General features: G+C 34.4%; 3 protein-coding genes across 6 annotated transcripts in view; 2 read left to right on the forward strand and 1 right to left on the reverse strand.

The window, feature by feature from the left end:
* Nucleotides 1-5,673: 5,673 nt before the first annotated feature.
* On the reverse strand, nt 5,674-7,077 carry LOC106129636 (mitochondrial inner membrane protein OXA1L). The gene has a single exon (XM_013328240.2). It carries the CDS (start codon nt 6,944-6,946, stop codon nt 5,756-5,758), a length of 1,191 nt encoding a protein of 396 aa, XP_013183694.1. The 5' UTR covers nt 6,947-7,077; the 3' UTR covers nt 5,674-5,755.
* Nucleotides 7,078-7,611: 534 nt separating this feature from the next.
* LOC106129623 (U3 small nucleolar RNA-associated protein 15 homolog) lies at nt 7,612-10,115 on the forward strand. The gene is made up of 4 exons (XM_013328224.2): nt 7,612-7,843; nt 7,929-8,027; nt 8,528-8,710; nt 8,911-10,115. Exons 1-4 carry the CDS (start codon nt 7,742-7,744, stop codon nt 10,099-10,101), a joined length of 1,575 nt encoding a protein of 524 aa, XP_013183678.2. The 5' UTR covers nt 7,612-7,741; the 3' UTR covers nt 10,102-10,115.
* A 1,111-nt stretch (nt 10,116-11,226) lies between these two features.
* LOC106129688 (DENN domain-containing protein Crag) overlaps nt 11,227-15,527 on the forward strand; it is a 35,597-nt gene continuing 31,296 nt past the window's right edge. For all 4 annotated transcript variants that reach the window (XM_013328329.2, XM_013328332.2, XM_013328330.2 and 1 more), the window contains exons 1-2: nt 11,227-11,408; nt 11,614-11,769. In XM_013328329.2, coding sequence (XP_013183783.2) covers nt 11,643-11,769 — 127 coding nt within the window. In that variant the 5' untranslated portion in view covers nt 11,227-11,408; nt 11,614-11,642. The remainder of the gene's footprint in view (nt 11,409-11,613; nt 11,770-15,527) is intronic.

Here is a 15,527-nt window from a genome sequence, read left to right on the forward strand (position 1 = left end):
CTTAATAGCTGAAATAAAATTATAGTACACTTGAGTAGAATAGATACCTATCTATTAATATATCATAAAATCATACTAACGTTGCACATTCACGAAGCCCGTGTGTTTCCAAAAACTTGCCCGCCTTACCTTTATTTTTGCTGATTTGCCAAGATCGATTCTTATTTTCTTGTCACTTCAAGTGGATTCTGCGAGTTTTCTTACACGAAAAGCGTTTTACACGTAGGAACTTATTCGTGCGTACGTACTAAATAACTTATTGTTTCAAATGTATTAAAAATCCGTAGTCTTATTAGCTCAGAAGATTACAACACCCATGACTAAAACAAAATCAGGTAATCGCCTTTTGTACATGAAAAAGCTGGAGCACATCAGTAAGCTAGTAATCTCATCAATTCTATCATTAAGAGATGCATCGGAACGTGGCCTTCAAATTCTTTCGAGATAGTCTGCTAGCTATCTACCCAGAAAGGGACAAGGACCTGATGAATGCAAGTGATTTTGTTCTGGGCACATAACCTAAAACAAAACTATGAAATGTTAGAATATCACAGCATATCAAAGGCTTTGCGTCTACTCAGTATGAACGCTTGTACAAGAATCACCTTTAACATATATTCGCAATTCAATTTAAACCATTATAGCATTCTATTTTGGTTTAAAAAAACAATCGACATTCAACACCAGTCACTGCGAAGCGATGAATCCACACTATTCTGCAAACTATCTCAGCATTCAGCGACATTTTAGGGTAGGTGTGTCAAATAGCACTTAGCACTCGACGTTGTCATAATAACCTGGCAACGGCACGGTTAATGTTCGAAATTTGAATTTAGAATAGTCACATTGCCGCGCCTTTATTGGTATTGCTTCGGAACTTGGCAAAATTTTCTTCTGCGTTGTCTAAACTAATATACGTGTCTATGATACATTAAACATTTCACATTTCCATACCCTTTAGTCGTAGACAGAGCCAATATTCACAAAACTTCTCAAAGGTCAGGTGATAGTATATGTAAGTTTTTTAATATTTAGCCTTTTAATATAAACAAAAAACTAATTTAAACATCATCGTCACTCGTTATATACCTACTCGTAGATATACAGAGAATAAATAACACCAAGGATATCTTGTCTAATTGTGTATTTAGAACAGTAAATTATAAAAAGCTCAAAAGAACAACGAAATTGAATTATATGCTTAACAATAGAACAGGTATTACCAACAAAGAAATTTAATTAACTACATAGGTAGAAGAAAATTTTGGAGAGTAGTATAATGAGTGTTCCCATTACCCTGTTTGGGTAAATAAAAGGAGGTAATCAAAGGAACTTCGTAAGGTGAAAAACAGCTAAGCGCGAGTCGGACTCGCGCAAGAAGGGATCACTACAATATTGATACCATTTCAATTAAAAATAAGAACTTAATTGTAGCTACTTAGTTTAAAATGAAATGGTATCATATCTCATTAACAATTTTAATCGACTTTATGAACTTAATTTCGTTTAAAGTTTTAATGAAATCCTGTTTAATGCATTTTATATTAAATTTTTCTCTGCAAAGTTTTAAAATTTTTAGAGGGACAATCTTGGACAAGTTTAGAAGCTAATAGGTAAATATATTTCACAAATTATTGTTAATAATCAATTTACTACATATTTTAACCTACAAACCCATATATTAACAAATGCCTTTCCAACGAGACCCCGCAAGGCTATGTCCTCAAAAAAATATATTTGAATAATGAAATTAATAAATGAAGCGAAATGTCGGACAGACATGACGAAACTATAAATATTCCGCTTTTGCAACTTGGCGACGGAACCCCTAAAATGCTGAAAGTTGGTAGGAAGGTCTTGAGTACCTTTAAACAAAAGTTGGGTTTTTATAGCGGGGTAAAGAGACCATTTCTCAAGAAGCGCTGTTAAGTGGACAAAGAAAAGTGAGGCTAAAATATCTCTCAAGTGCTTTACTTAAAACGTTACTGCTTTCCCCAAACTTGTTGGGTTATATCACGCAATTCTCAAGATGATGGCATCGAAGACAACTTTTTGTTTTCATTTCGCCAGTGAAAATTACTTCGCGCTTTGGAAAATTCTATTTGGCGGGTGGCCAACGTAAATGTTTTATTAACCAGGTGTACCTAACTAGAAGTGCAAGTCTAGTTTATTACGAGTACATTACCTGAGAACAGATCCAGTACATTTTCATAGTTTTCATATTTGGGTTTATTCCGCTTGCACTCTTTAGCCTATGGTCACTACAAAGGAACGAGAAGGTAATGATCATAATAGAGGCGGGAACATTCTATTATTATTTAGTTGTCTGAATGTGCAGGTTCTATATTTTCTTTCGACGTGAGAGCATCTGTAAGCATATAACTAAAGCGCAAACAAGACAGGGATATATCCGAGTATATCTAATCATGCATGCATGGCCCCAGTGGAGTTTAAGTTCGTTACAATCGGTTTTTTGCCTATGACTCAATTAATGTAACGGTCATCCAATTCCCATCCACATAAACAATCAAATCAAGAAGATAAATCAGTTATTAAAACTAATCTAAAGCTTAACTCTCCGCAATGCAGCTGAGACGTAACAAAGGCAATATTCAAATCAGTTTTAAAGTGTTTAATCTGCAATTCGGTATTTAATAAGCCAAGGACTGCGACTGAAGAATATTGAAGTTCAGTCCGTCTGGTACAGTAAACAAGTTTTTAATATCTCAGTCCCCGAGTGAGGCGGCTGCAGGGAACACGGGCGAAGTTCCCGAGTCCACTTCCGAATTCCCAACTTCTAGATCAAAGAAACGCCATTACTATTTAAGTGTTCACTTCCTATAGTTATATAGGTCGGTACTTCTGATATCTCCGAGGAACTATCAAAGCTGCCCGATGTGAATTTTCACGATGGATAGGATTCATATTAAGTTATCAGTTCAGCAGCAACTTTCTGCTGCAACTCGTGGCAAATTGAAATTAAACTATGTCCTGAATGTTTCCCCAACTCAAACGCTCCGCAACTTTTCGAATTATTATGATACCCACGTCTATTCTGGTGTAAAATTAAAACTTTTACAGTCTGATGATGTTATTTCAAATGTCTTTTTTTTTTATTGGTGCCGTGTGGTTCCCGGAACCAATAAAAAAAGAATAGGACCACTCCTTCTCTTTCCCGTGGATGGCGTAAAAGGCGACTTAGGGATAGGTTTATTTTGGAATTCTTCTTTTAAGCGATGGGCTAGCAACCTGTCACTATTTGAATCTCAATTCTATCATAAAGCTAAAAAGCTGAACGTGGCCTATCAGTCTTTTCAAGACTGTTGGCTCTGTCTACCCCGCAAGAAATATAGACGTGACTAAATGTATGTATGTCTTTAAAAGAAATTTATTTTAAGGTTTAATAGAATACAAAATAACGTGGAATGGAAATCTCTTTTTTTTTCTCACAGAAAGTTTAGATTATTTCACATCCGTATTCTATTCTGCAATCAAGTTACATAAACGTTGCTACAGTAACCACTGTGGCATAGAGGAGTATCTGTAATGATAAAACGCTTATTTACCGCCGAACACAAAGAAATAGCGGGAACAATATCCCGCGAATATTGAAATACAAATGGTGCGCTCCAAAAATATGAATTGTGTAACTGGGAGCGTCCCGACGAGAAATAAGGAGGGAAAAGAGAGATAGACCTAAAGGCTTTTAATAAAATTTATTGATCCTTCGATTGTGCGTAAGAATGAAATGCAATTAAAAGGAACTGTAGCCTAAATATGCTTAATAATGAAACAATATATATGGCAAATTAAAGATAACAGACAAAAAGGTACCTACATCACAATCAGTTCGTCCTATATTTAATTTGATAGTAATTCGTCAATTTGCTCTCAAACAACAGAAGCCTAATGAATTCACATTTACTTTTCAAGGTATCGAAGCTACATTACGATTAGCCTTTGTGAATAACTAACATAAATGATGATCATGCATGAGCTTGAGTTCGCAAAAACATTTTCAGACATTCGTTGAAAAAAAATATACTTGATTTTTTCTTCGGTGACCCTGATCTAAGGTCTATTTTCGGTAAAGACTTTCTGGTGTCTTTTCTACACTATTTTCATTTTATAATCGTAGGCTGCCGGGAATGTTTTCGACGCAAATAATAAGGAGAGGGAACCATTTGCCGTTGAACAAAGCAAAGAGCTCAAAGGCTGAATACTTAGGACGCTATTACAAGTGTTGGGTGGTTGGGTCCTGTGTAGTGTAGGCACACAATTTTATTAGCAAGATGTGATAATCGGCGTTATTCGAATTTAGCCGCAAAATTTAGGGATGGGTCTATTTGAATTGAAAGAAACCTATCCATAAGTACTAAGCCATTCTTATTTCGGGTCACTGTTTTACGAATTACATCATAATCGGTGGCGCGCGCCCAAGAAAGCTTTTTTCGAACTTGTTTTAGAACTTTGGCAAGTGATTTAAAGAATAGCTAAACTAGCGTTTTAGCCTTAAATTTTCCAGACAAACCTAATATGGGATTCTTCTTTCAGGCGACAGGCTAGAACCCTGTCACTTTTTGAATCCCAACTCTATCATTAAGCCAAACAGCTGAATGTGGCCTATCAGTCTTTTTAAGAATGTTGGCTCTGTCTACCCCGCAAGGGGTAAAGACGTGATTATATGTATGTATATAGACCTGATGAAATATGAGTATGGATATTAATTATCACTAAAACAAGTATTGTAGTTAAATATATCAGTTAACTCCGCTTACAAATATAATCGCTTTAAGCAGTTATCGATGACACGATCTGCTATTTACGCGCAACGTGACAGTTTAATATTGCAGGGATCCAATGGAGAGTACATTATGCATTTTAACAATGCCGTTTAGAATTTACTATTCTGTGGATTTACTACCTATTAAACGGCATTTCTACGCTACGGTATGTTCAGCGTAAATTAATGTAATGAAAGCATGGATGCGGATTAATCAAGTGAAAGAATACTTAGGATTCTCCTTTTAGGCCATAGGCAGATGGACCACCAACTTGTTAGTATCTGAATGTCAATTTTATCATAAACCATACATACCTACAGCTGAACGAGGCCTTCCAGTATTTTCGGAACTGGTCGGCCAACCTACCCCGCAAAGGATAAAAAGCGACTGTATGAATGTTATTAGATCTGATCATCGGTATAGTTCTAACGCTTGGCGTTAGTCTCGGTTGAATCCTCACCTTGCTGGAGTAGACCGAGGTGCGTCCATGACCACGCTTCTGAATTAGGTGAGTCAGGTTTTTACACGAACCGTAAAGCGCTTTTGTTAGTTTATTCCGTAAAAAATGTAATGAGTTTTTAATTGTAGTTAAATCTTGGACATTTCACATGATTAATTTTAAACCTACACCACCCGCCGGGTTGATCGGAAACAATTATTATGTCTATGATAGTTAATGCAATTAATGTGTTTACACCATTATTAATTAGAGTATATTAACTGCCCTGTACACAAAATATAGATAAAGTAATGATTTAAAAATAAAATTCCAAGACAACTAGCGACATCTCGTGGTTAGATGAATTGTACGTGACGGGCGAAATTGTCGATGTCTTAGATTTGAGTTGAATTCTATCTCAGGTTTATAGCAGACTAAATAAAAAAAAGATTTTGGAAACAATATTTTATTAATCATAATTATATGTATAATAGATCTACTATTAATATTTTATTACTAAAACTAAACAAACCTACTTCGGTTTGGCTTGAATATTTGTCAATTTTGTTGGGTCTTGTTTGTATGTTTTTTGTAAAGGCCCCTTTCCTGCCCTCGTGAATATAATTTCGTCAGCTCTCTGCCTGTCTGCCAGCTCTCTGGAAATCTTGATATTTGTCCATGAATCTTTGGCTCCCTCAACAAAACCCTTCTTCTTTATAGGCAAGCTATCTGTATTGTGAGCAATTAATTTGGGGATTTTAAAATAATCCCTCACAGCAGGGATTTTCAGTAAACCAACTTGTGCGAGAGAAATAAAATTACTTGAACACCAATACACTAAGATGGCACCAGGGAAATTAATTGTGAATGGTATCATTATCACAGGCACTGCTCGTAAAAAGTACCTCATAAGCTGCATATTTTGGGCATTGAGTTTTGCACCATCTACACCCAACTCTATTGTAGCCCACAGGGTAGCACTTGTGATGATCGGCAACAGAAAATATTGATCAGGAACTGTTAAGTCAGAAAACCACCATAAGCCTCCATGGGACATACTCTCCACTGGACAATTGGCCATGCCTCTCAGGCCCATGAAGAAGGAAATAAATAATGGAGCCTGCGCTAATGGTACCAACATATTCTTCATTGGATTCAAATTCTTTTCTTTCATATAAGACATCATCTCCTGTGCGTACCTGGCTGTCTCCAACTGGTTGCCGGCTTGCCGAGCTTGTGTCATCTTCAATTGTAACATTTGAATTTCTGGTAAGTTATTATTCATTATTGCCGTATTTCTTTGCGACAATATTACTAGTGGAAACATAAGCACTCTCACAACTACTGTTCCGATGAGTATAGCTCCCCACCAAGGAACATCTAAAGAGACATGCAAGTATTCTAAACAATTCTGCACGATCCCAACGGGTGTCCAACCTCCAAGACCCAGACTCGCAAATGTAGGTTCTCCATTGGCACTTAAGGATTGCACTGCTCCAGTCAATTCCGCTAGAGTAGCAGGATCTGGCACAGGAGGAGGTTCTGGAATACTTTCAGCCAAAGACGTTATTTTACCTGAATCTACACCATTACTTGAGGAAAACCGTACTGATGCAGCTGAAGAATAGACGTAGTAAACTTTAGCCGGCCTAACCTCAACTTTTTCACAAAACAAATTATAAAACGCTCCACGTCTTCCATGTCGACTTAGTAGTTTGAACATTTTGGCAGCTTATTATAAATGCAAAATTATATAATTATTTTTACAAATTTCAAACATTACACAAAACAATCGGCCTGGTATTTTTCTGTACTTAGCATTCTGTATTTCTGACACATCGACAGTGACAGGAATTGAGCTTATTAGCAGTTGTGAATGAAAAAAAATAACCAAGCTCAATAAATGTTACCATTACTAAATAATTAATTGTCGCTCAAATTCGATTGTAAATGAAATTGGATGTCTTTATAACTCAAAAAGAGAATCAACTTTTGTGGTTGCGTGTGGGTATGATCCAAAATCCAAATGATGTAAAATAATACTATTGACAGGAATAGAGAAGGGAATGCTTGAATGATAATTTAATATTTGATAATGGTTTCGTTTCCTCATTTTGGTGGTAAATATGTAAAAGAACAGTGTACAAGGAAACGTTTAAAGGGGAAGACCTAGACAAAAGTAGGTACCTTGGGCAACTCGAGAACGTCCTCACGGATCTTCAAACGGATCGTCATCAGTAGAAGATGTAATTTCTGCCTACGCTTCCGGGAAACATGCGTTACTTTGTTCTTTGAATACCCTCTGATGAATGCTAATATATGCAAAAAAAAAACCTAAACCTATCAATATCAAAGGAGTCAATCAATGTCACTGACTGTCATGTCATAGGTACGTACATACTACGCAACACGTGCCTGCTGTGTTTTTGTTAAATTTGAAATTTACGTATTTTAGATAAAGCCTTCGTTTCATTATTATTGATTCCGGAAAATGTATATGTAGCAATAGTGCTAAAATATGGCACACATTTCTTATCCCTTTAAAAAAACTAACAAGGCTGTATTTCAAAAACCGGCCTCTGTTGTCTCTCAAGATTCCCGATATTGGAAATCTTTAGGCGTGAGTATTGTTTTTATCAGTTAGATGTATTACTTATATTATTAAATTATACTTATAGGAATAACATACCACTTTTTTATTTCAGTCACCTGTTTTGATCAAGGAGTTTGGTGCTATTGACTACCTAGACTTCAGTTCTGTGGAACCATATTATTTTGCTGCAACATGTTCAGTCAGAGTACAGGTTAGTCTTATTATAATATACATCCATGTAATCACATCTAACCCAGAGCCGACAGTCCTGAAAAATCTAATAATAAATCTTCACCTAGTACATTATTACATCTATCGTTTAGTTTTCTGCCAGTGTGCACTAAAATGTGTTTATTGACATCACAACATCACAAACCTGACTTCTGTAACTAAAAGATGCATTAGATGCATGTGCTTATGTCCATATCCATGGGATAAAAGAGTGGTCCTAGTCTACAGTGCCAGGAACCAAACTGCACTGGCATGGCAAAAGGTAGCATAATAATGCTATCACCTTTATCGAAAATTATTGAACTTTGATATTGCATAATTTAAAAAATCTAAGTACACATAGAAGAGGACACCTGAACCAACTTTGTTTTATACTATGTTGTGATAGTGATTTCCAGTTGCTAAACCATAACAAAAGATGAATAAGAAGAAACTTACTCTGGACAATGTTTTTAATACATTTAAATTTATTATTTCCAGGTGTATGATCCTATAACAAAAGTAGTAGCTAAGAACATTTCAAAGTTTGTGGAAGCTGCATACGGAGCGACTTTCCGAAGTGATGGCCGACTCCTCGTGGCTGGCAGTGAAGATGCAGCTGTTAAACTCTTTGATGTTAATTCTAAGAATGTGCTTAGAGTGTTCACTGGCCACACTGCACCTGTAAGTATGAATGATTAAACCATAAGAAATACTTGTTTCTTTTCTGTTGCAGAAAAAAAAAATGGAACATAACTGATTCTTTTCGTATCTTGAAGTCCAATTTAGAAAGAAAATAATGATCTCTTTGTTTAGTTTCTGTCTGAATTATTTAAGAAATATTATTTGATGTACTCTCAATATAAATTATCTGTTTATTTTAGGTCCACAGAACATTCTTCACAAAAGATCAAGTGAAAATTATCAGTTTTTCTGATGACAAGTCTGTCAATTTATGGGACATAGCAACAGAAGCTAAAGTTACCAGTTTCTCTGAACACACAGATTATGTCAGAGCAGGAGCTCCAAGTCCAATATCACCAGAAATCATTCTGTCGGGTGGTTATGACCATGTAATAAAAATGTATGATTGTAGATCCAATGAAACAGTACTAACAGTAAACCATGAAAGCCCAGTAGAATCACTCCTTTTCCTGCCTTCCGGAGGCATATTTATCAGTGCTGGTGGCACTGAAATTAAAGTTTGGGATATATTCAATGGTGGCAAATTATTAGCAAATATTTCACAGCATCACAAAACTGTGACCACTTTAAGACTCGCTAGTAATGGTAGCAGACTACTGTCAGCTTCATTGGACAGACATGTTAAAGTATATGATGTATCCAGCTTCAAGACAGTCCACAATATTGACTTCCCTAATGCAGTTCTAAGTATGGCAATATCTGATCAAGATGATACCTTAGCAGTGGGCATGGTAGATGGTGTAATATCAGTAAGAAGAAGAGAGAAGCCTGTACAACTGAATGAGGACAGAAAAGGCTTATTCAAATTTGCCCCAGATCATTTCCAATCAAATGTCACTACAGTCGATACGGTAGTAAAAAAGCAGAAAGCACCCAAAGAAGGGGAGTTTGACAAATATTTAAGGAAACGAAATTATAGCAAAGCATTGAACAGTGTACTTGCACGTCGAGGTCTGCAAAACTCAGAAGAAATTACAGCTGCCTTGCAAGAATTGTTAAGGAGGAAAGTTCTAAATGTTGCAATTAGCAGTTTACCAGAAAAAGGTATTGAAAGACTTCTCAAATTTTTGAGAAGGAATTTAGGTGAGACCAGATTTACAAGAACTGTAATTGATGCAACTAATGTTTTCATAGATGTGTTTGAAAAGGAAATCAATACATTTTCAGAATCCAATTTACTCATGTATTCATTATTACAGAGAGAAGTAAAAAGTGAAATAGATGTTTGTAAGAAGATATGTGAGTTAGAAGGTGCTATAGGGCTATTGTTATCGGCAGGTCATATAAGTACTAGTAGTAATATGCTAGACTTAAATGACGCTTTAGCACCTTCAGCTAAAGCCCTTACTGATATTGTTATTGATGTATAAAATAAAAAAAATTAAAAGGCTATGTTGTTGTTTTTTTACTGAACAAAAAAGCCTTACTTAATATGCACGGACACCTAAAATGAAAGCTATACCGGACATTAATCACCAAATTATGTTCAAATAACATAATAGACTAAGAAATCATCAGGTAGCATAAAGTCGCCGAACTCAAACGAAAGCGAAAAAGTACGTACAAAGTAAAGATGGGTAGGTACCTAAATAAAATTCAGTATTGACCCACCTACTAGACCGAGTGGAAACTTAATAATTACCTAGTTTAAAGAAGAAAATCATTTACCTTACAAGTAACCAATATTCGACGATAACCGACAGACACTGTTTTTAAATATATGTGTCGACGTGAATGTACATTTAACGAATTACATTACATTGTAATATTAACTAGCTGTGCCCGCAACTTCGTCCGCGTGGAGCAGTTATTTTGGGCATCATTGAAGGCCTCAAGGATGAATAATTTTACCTGTTATTTTCACATTTTCCATTATTTCTTTACTCCTTATTAGTTGCAGCGTGATGGGCTAAAGCCGTCCTCGATAAATGGTCTATTAAACGCATAAAAAAAATTTCAACTCGAACAAAAAAATTACGAAGTTCCATACAAACTTGCACCCCCTATTTCATCCCCTTGGGATAGAATTTCAAGATAAAAAGTAGCCTATATTCTAATCCAGGTTACTAACTATATCTGTGCCGAATTTCAGACAGACCCACGGACAGACAGACAGACAAAAATTTAAAAAAAAATTGTTTTGGCTTCTGTTGACCCTAAAAAGACCCCTTATAATTTTTTTGTTAAATATCTTCAACGTACAGACAAAGTTCAGTAACAGTTTTATTATATGTATGGATGTAAGATTTGATGATTAATTACAAACTACCTTAGAGGATCCACTTAATCGTAACAAAATACGTACAGTTTAAAAAAATACTGGTCTTATTCAAAATCTCCTCCTTTTTGAATTCGGTTAAAAAATAAAAGAATTTTAACTAAGCTCATTTAAATGATGCATTTAAATCATGAGGGATTGCTGTGTGTACTCTGTGGTGTTGGTCTATGGTCAAATGACATTTTCTGCTCTATTTTTCATTTAGTCTTTGTCCAGTTGTTGTCGGGTCGGGAAAGACAAGAATGACGTTTCGTAAAATTGCAACAACTGTGATTTTTAGTGTAGTTTCATAAAAATAAAGTGGACATTTTCTGAAACGTAAATAATCGTTGGCTGATGTCTTTTTATAAATAATGTTAAACAAGGGCTCGCTCAATTCGTTAACTTTAGCAATACATTGTAAGTTCACTTCAAGGGTTTCACGTTATTTATGTAATTTGTGATATTTGTTATCCATCGGTATGTTTTACGAAAGAAAAATTTTATATACCTTTAATTTCAATAAGTAATATTGATCCTAAGAGCACTGAGTTTTATTTCAATTAGGTTATATTTTTTGTACTTTATGACCCTGAATGTTATGGTCAGTGTTTATGTTCTTTAGGTATGTATCTTAACCAATAAGTGATCAAAATGGATGAAAAGCGGGTGGCAGATTACTTTGTGGTGGCTGGATTGCCGGAGACACCAGAGCTGCTTGAAGATTCAGACTCAGGACATCTGAAAGGTTACAGCACTAAAGCCCCTATTACAGATATAGGTAAGCTATCAATGTTTACTACACTTTAAACTCAAAAAAATATTTATAAAGATATTTATTTGTCATTAACACATTTTGCTTAGTATTCAGTACCTTTCAAATTAAAATCGGCAGATATATGTATGTACCTTTATCTTGTTTTATTTTAATTTCATATGTTTTGTTTTTCCACTGCCATTTATACCATAAGTATTTCATTCATCACTACAGCTGCCTTTAAATTTGTTTATACTATGATTGTTTCACTCACACCCACAATTACTTAGCTGTTTTGTTGTAGAAGTCTATATCTTTAATTGCTTATTAGTTATACTAAATTACAACTGAAAATAGATAGAATATCAAATTTGTGCATGTAATAAATAATAGCTCATAACAATGTTGTGGTAGAACTACCCCCATTATTCATTTTCACTGAGTGAATAATATATTTTTTTTTAATTTTCATTAAATTAATAATAATAATAAAGAAATCCAGTGCAAAAACACTGTTAAATGTAAGCAATCTTAGAACCCATACAAATATTATTCAGAAAAATATTTGGATTTTTGTATATTTCTTTGTAATTAAATCTCACAAAATTATGCTATTTGCACAGACAGAGAGACAAAACAAATCTTTCAGATCAAGTAAAGGCTTCTGTTTTCTGGAAATTTCGAAGAGAAGCCCTATGCGTACACTATTTTTGAACAATTAAAATATACATCCTATGTCATCTTATTAATAAACATATGGTCACGTCTATATCCCTTGTGGGGAAGACAAAGCCAACTGTCTTGAAAAGTCTGAATGGCCACATTCAGCTATTTGGCTTAATGATAGAATTGAGATTCAAATAGTGACAGGTTGCTAGCCCATCATCTAAAAAAGAATCCCAAGTTTGTAACCCTATCCCTTAGTCGCCTTTTACGACATCCATGGGAAAAAAATGGAGTGGTCCTATTTTTTTTTGTATTGGTGCCAGGCACCACACGGCAATAATAAAACAGTGCTTTTTATATGAAGATATGTTTTAATAATTACAACAAACAGCTGAACGTGGCCTATCAGACTTTTCAAAACTGTTGGCTTTGTCTACCCCGCAAGGGATATAGACGTAATTATATGTATGTATGTATTACAACATAGGCAAGTAGGTACATCCTATGTTTAAAAATATTATGTGTAAATCTTATTTATGTCAATAGGATGTGCACATTTATAAATGGCAATAGTGTGTATTATGTTTAATTGGCTCTCTAGGACATCAATTATAATTTTTGTCATGCATGCTGTATTGTGAATTCCTGCATGCTAATTAGGTTTATGTTGATTGAGATTTAACTTTACTCCTCAGTGCTTATTTGTGCCAATGTCATTGGGTAATGTAGGCATACATTGTTTGTTCAACAGGTATGAACATACATACATTTTTAATCATGTCTATATCCCTGGCAGGGTAGACAGAGCCAACATTTTCACAAAGACTGGAAGGTCAATCAGCTGTATGGCTAATGATAGAATTTAGATTCAAATAATTGCCACTTTTCTAAAATGCCGGGAATCATATGGCATTACATGTTACATGTTTTAATATTTTTGAATAACTAACTTAAATACTAATTTACTATGTATTGTATTGTATATTATTTACAATAATAACAATACAATATTTCTTAAAGTCATATTTCAATTTATATTGATTGAGATTGAGAGACCCTTATGGATCTTAGAGTAATTTGTTTATGTACTTAAGTATTTTTCTTATATTTTTTTTAATGTAAACAAATAATATCTCCCAAAAGCTATTACATTAGAAGGTAGGTACATAAACTGCAGATATTTTCATAGTTATTAAGAAAAGTTATTATTATATCACTTGTGAATTTATTCAGAATCTTTGTTAAGTTATGAGTTTAATCTTCTCTCTATTTCTATTTTTTGGTTCACCTCAGGATAAGTCTTTTGATAAAAAGGTCACAAGTACCCGAAATCCAAGAGCTTGCGTATAAAGAGTTTGAATGTGGATGAAGCGAAATAATTATGCATGGATCGTAGCAAGTCGAAAGATGTAGTCTCTGCCTACCTCTCCAGGAAGTCGTGATTATATATGTTTGAATGTAATATCCATGTGTATATCAATGATATTCCATTCACCACATTTGTGGTCTCATATCTTATTACATAAGGTAAATTGATACTGATGAGAGGTATCTGCTGCTACTATTTTACTACTAAAACGCCACATACTGCAACTGTTATCTTTTTTTTGATTAGAGCGGTATAGTACTTGCTGGTTTGAGTGGCAGAGGTCCCATCTTGGTACACGCAAAGATGCGAGAGAAAGATACTCATAGTTTTTTTTTATTTTCTGCGGGGCTAGCATGGTACGAGCGACAACGTTTTAATCGCGCGATTAACTGTCGCCGGCGCGTTTCGCGTTATAATAAAAAGCGAAACAGCGATTGAGCGAAAAAACGTCACGTAGTACCATTTTAGCCCCGCTTATAAATTGTATATTAGTCACTTTAAAAGTCTTAAAAATATGGACAAAAATTATCCTTTACTAGCTTTTTTAGGGAATATCCAGAAAAAAGTCTATGTTCAATGTGTATGTGTCTTATGATCAAGTTATATCCTATCTCTGTGCCAAATTTCGTCAAAATCGGTCAAAAATTTTTGGAGTTAAAAACAAAAATACAAATCGTACTTTTTGAATGTAGAATTGAAAATGTGCAAACCATGCCAAATTTTATTTATGAAAATATGAAAAATAAAAGTCGCTATTAGATTTACCTGTTTTATTTGTATTCAAAACTTGTTTACCCAAAACTGAACAATCAAGTTATTATTTTTGTAAAAAATGTTTGCTTATCGCAAAATGTTTTATTTATGTAGAATTACCTCACCATTGCATGATTCCTACATGCCATGTAGGTGGGCTCTTCTAAATGACTACTAGATATCTAACGTATCATACACATCAGCTCATTGCACCTACTCTAATTGAAATTCCTAACAAACTGTATCATGTATCAAGCCTTACTTTGTGAAAGCTGTCTTTTATAAAACATGGAACATACAGAAATAAAACAACTATTTGTATATTATATGACTAGTTGTTTTATTTCTGTATATCTGGCGTGATGTCAGGCAAAGTTTTGTTTTATTCTTTTGCGTTAAATTTTAATATATTTTTTTTATAATTTGTAATTGTTAAATTATTATATTATAAATTAATTAAAATATTCTTTACCATATATCACGAACCTACATACAAAGTCTTAAGTGTTAACATTTGTACTTTGTACTGTCTGTGTTTTATGTTTACAAGTTCAGCCTAGGAGTTCTTATTTACGAGCTAATGAGTGAAACTGGTTTAATCCGCAACTAGGTCACTGCTTATTAACGATGAAACTGTCTTGCAAAAATTAACTAAGGTTCCGTAATGTGTCGCAAATAAAAAAAATTGATTAATACATATAGTCCCGTCTTTATCCGTTGCGAGGTAAACAAAGCCAACAGTCTTGAAAATAGGCCACGTTTAGCAACTGCTATTTAAATTTTAATTCTATCGAATTGAGATTCAAATAGTATAATGAATAAGTAGTCACAAGACTCCATGACAGAATTTCATTATATCCATAAGCGCAAAGAAATATGGCATTGTCCGATCTTTTTTTCACCTCTTATCCTAAACTGTATAGCATAGGAAAACATATCATGCAATAACCAAAGCTTAGTTTAGGGAAAATAGTATACATAATAACAACTCAAA

This window comes from Amyelois transitella, chromosome 16, assembly GCF_032362555.1.
Source record: "Amyelois transitella isolate CPQ chromosome 16, ilAmyTran1.1, whole genome shotgun sequence".
NCBI classification, from domain to species: Eukaryota; Metazoa; Arthropoda; class Insecta; order Lepidoptera; family Pyralidae; genus Amyelois; species Amyelois transitella.

What these genes read in the sequence shown, in the direction of transcription:
- LOC106129623 (XM_013328224.2), top strand. Translation starts at nt 7,742, where the DNA reads ATGGCACACATTTCTTATCCCTTTAAAAAAACTAACAAGGCTGTATTT. An exon ending in GATATTGGAAATCTTTAGGC is followed by an intron (nt 7,844 to 7,928) that starts GTGAGTATTGTT and finishes TTTTTATTTCAG; the next exon opens with TCACCTGTTTTGATCAAGGA. An exon ending in TCACTGGCCACACTGCACCT is followed by an intron (nt 8,711 to 8,910) that starts GTAAGTATGAAT and finishes TGTTTATTTTAG; the next exon opens with GTCCACAGAACATTCTTCAC.
- LOC106129636 (XM_013328240.2), bottom strand. Translation starts at nt 6,946, where the DNA reads ATGTTCAAACTACTAAGTCGACATGGAAGACGTGGAGCGTTTTATAAT.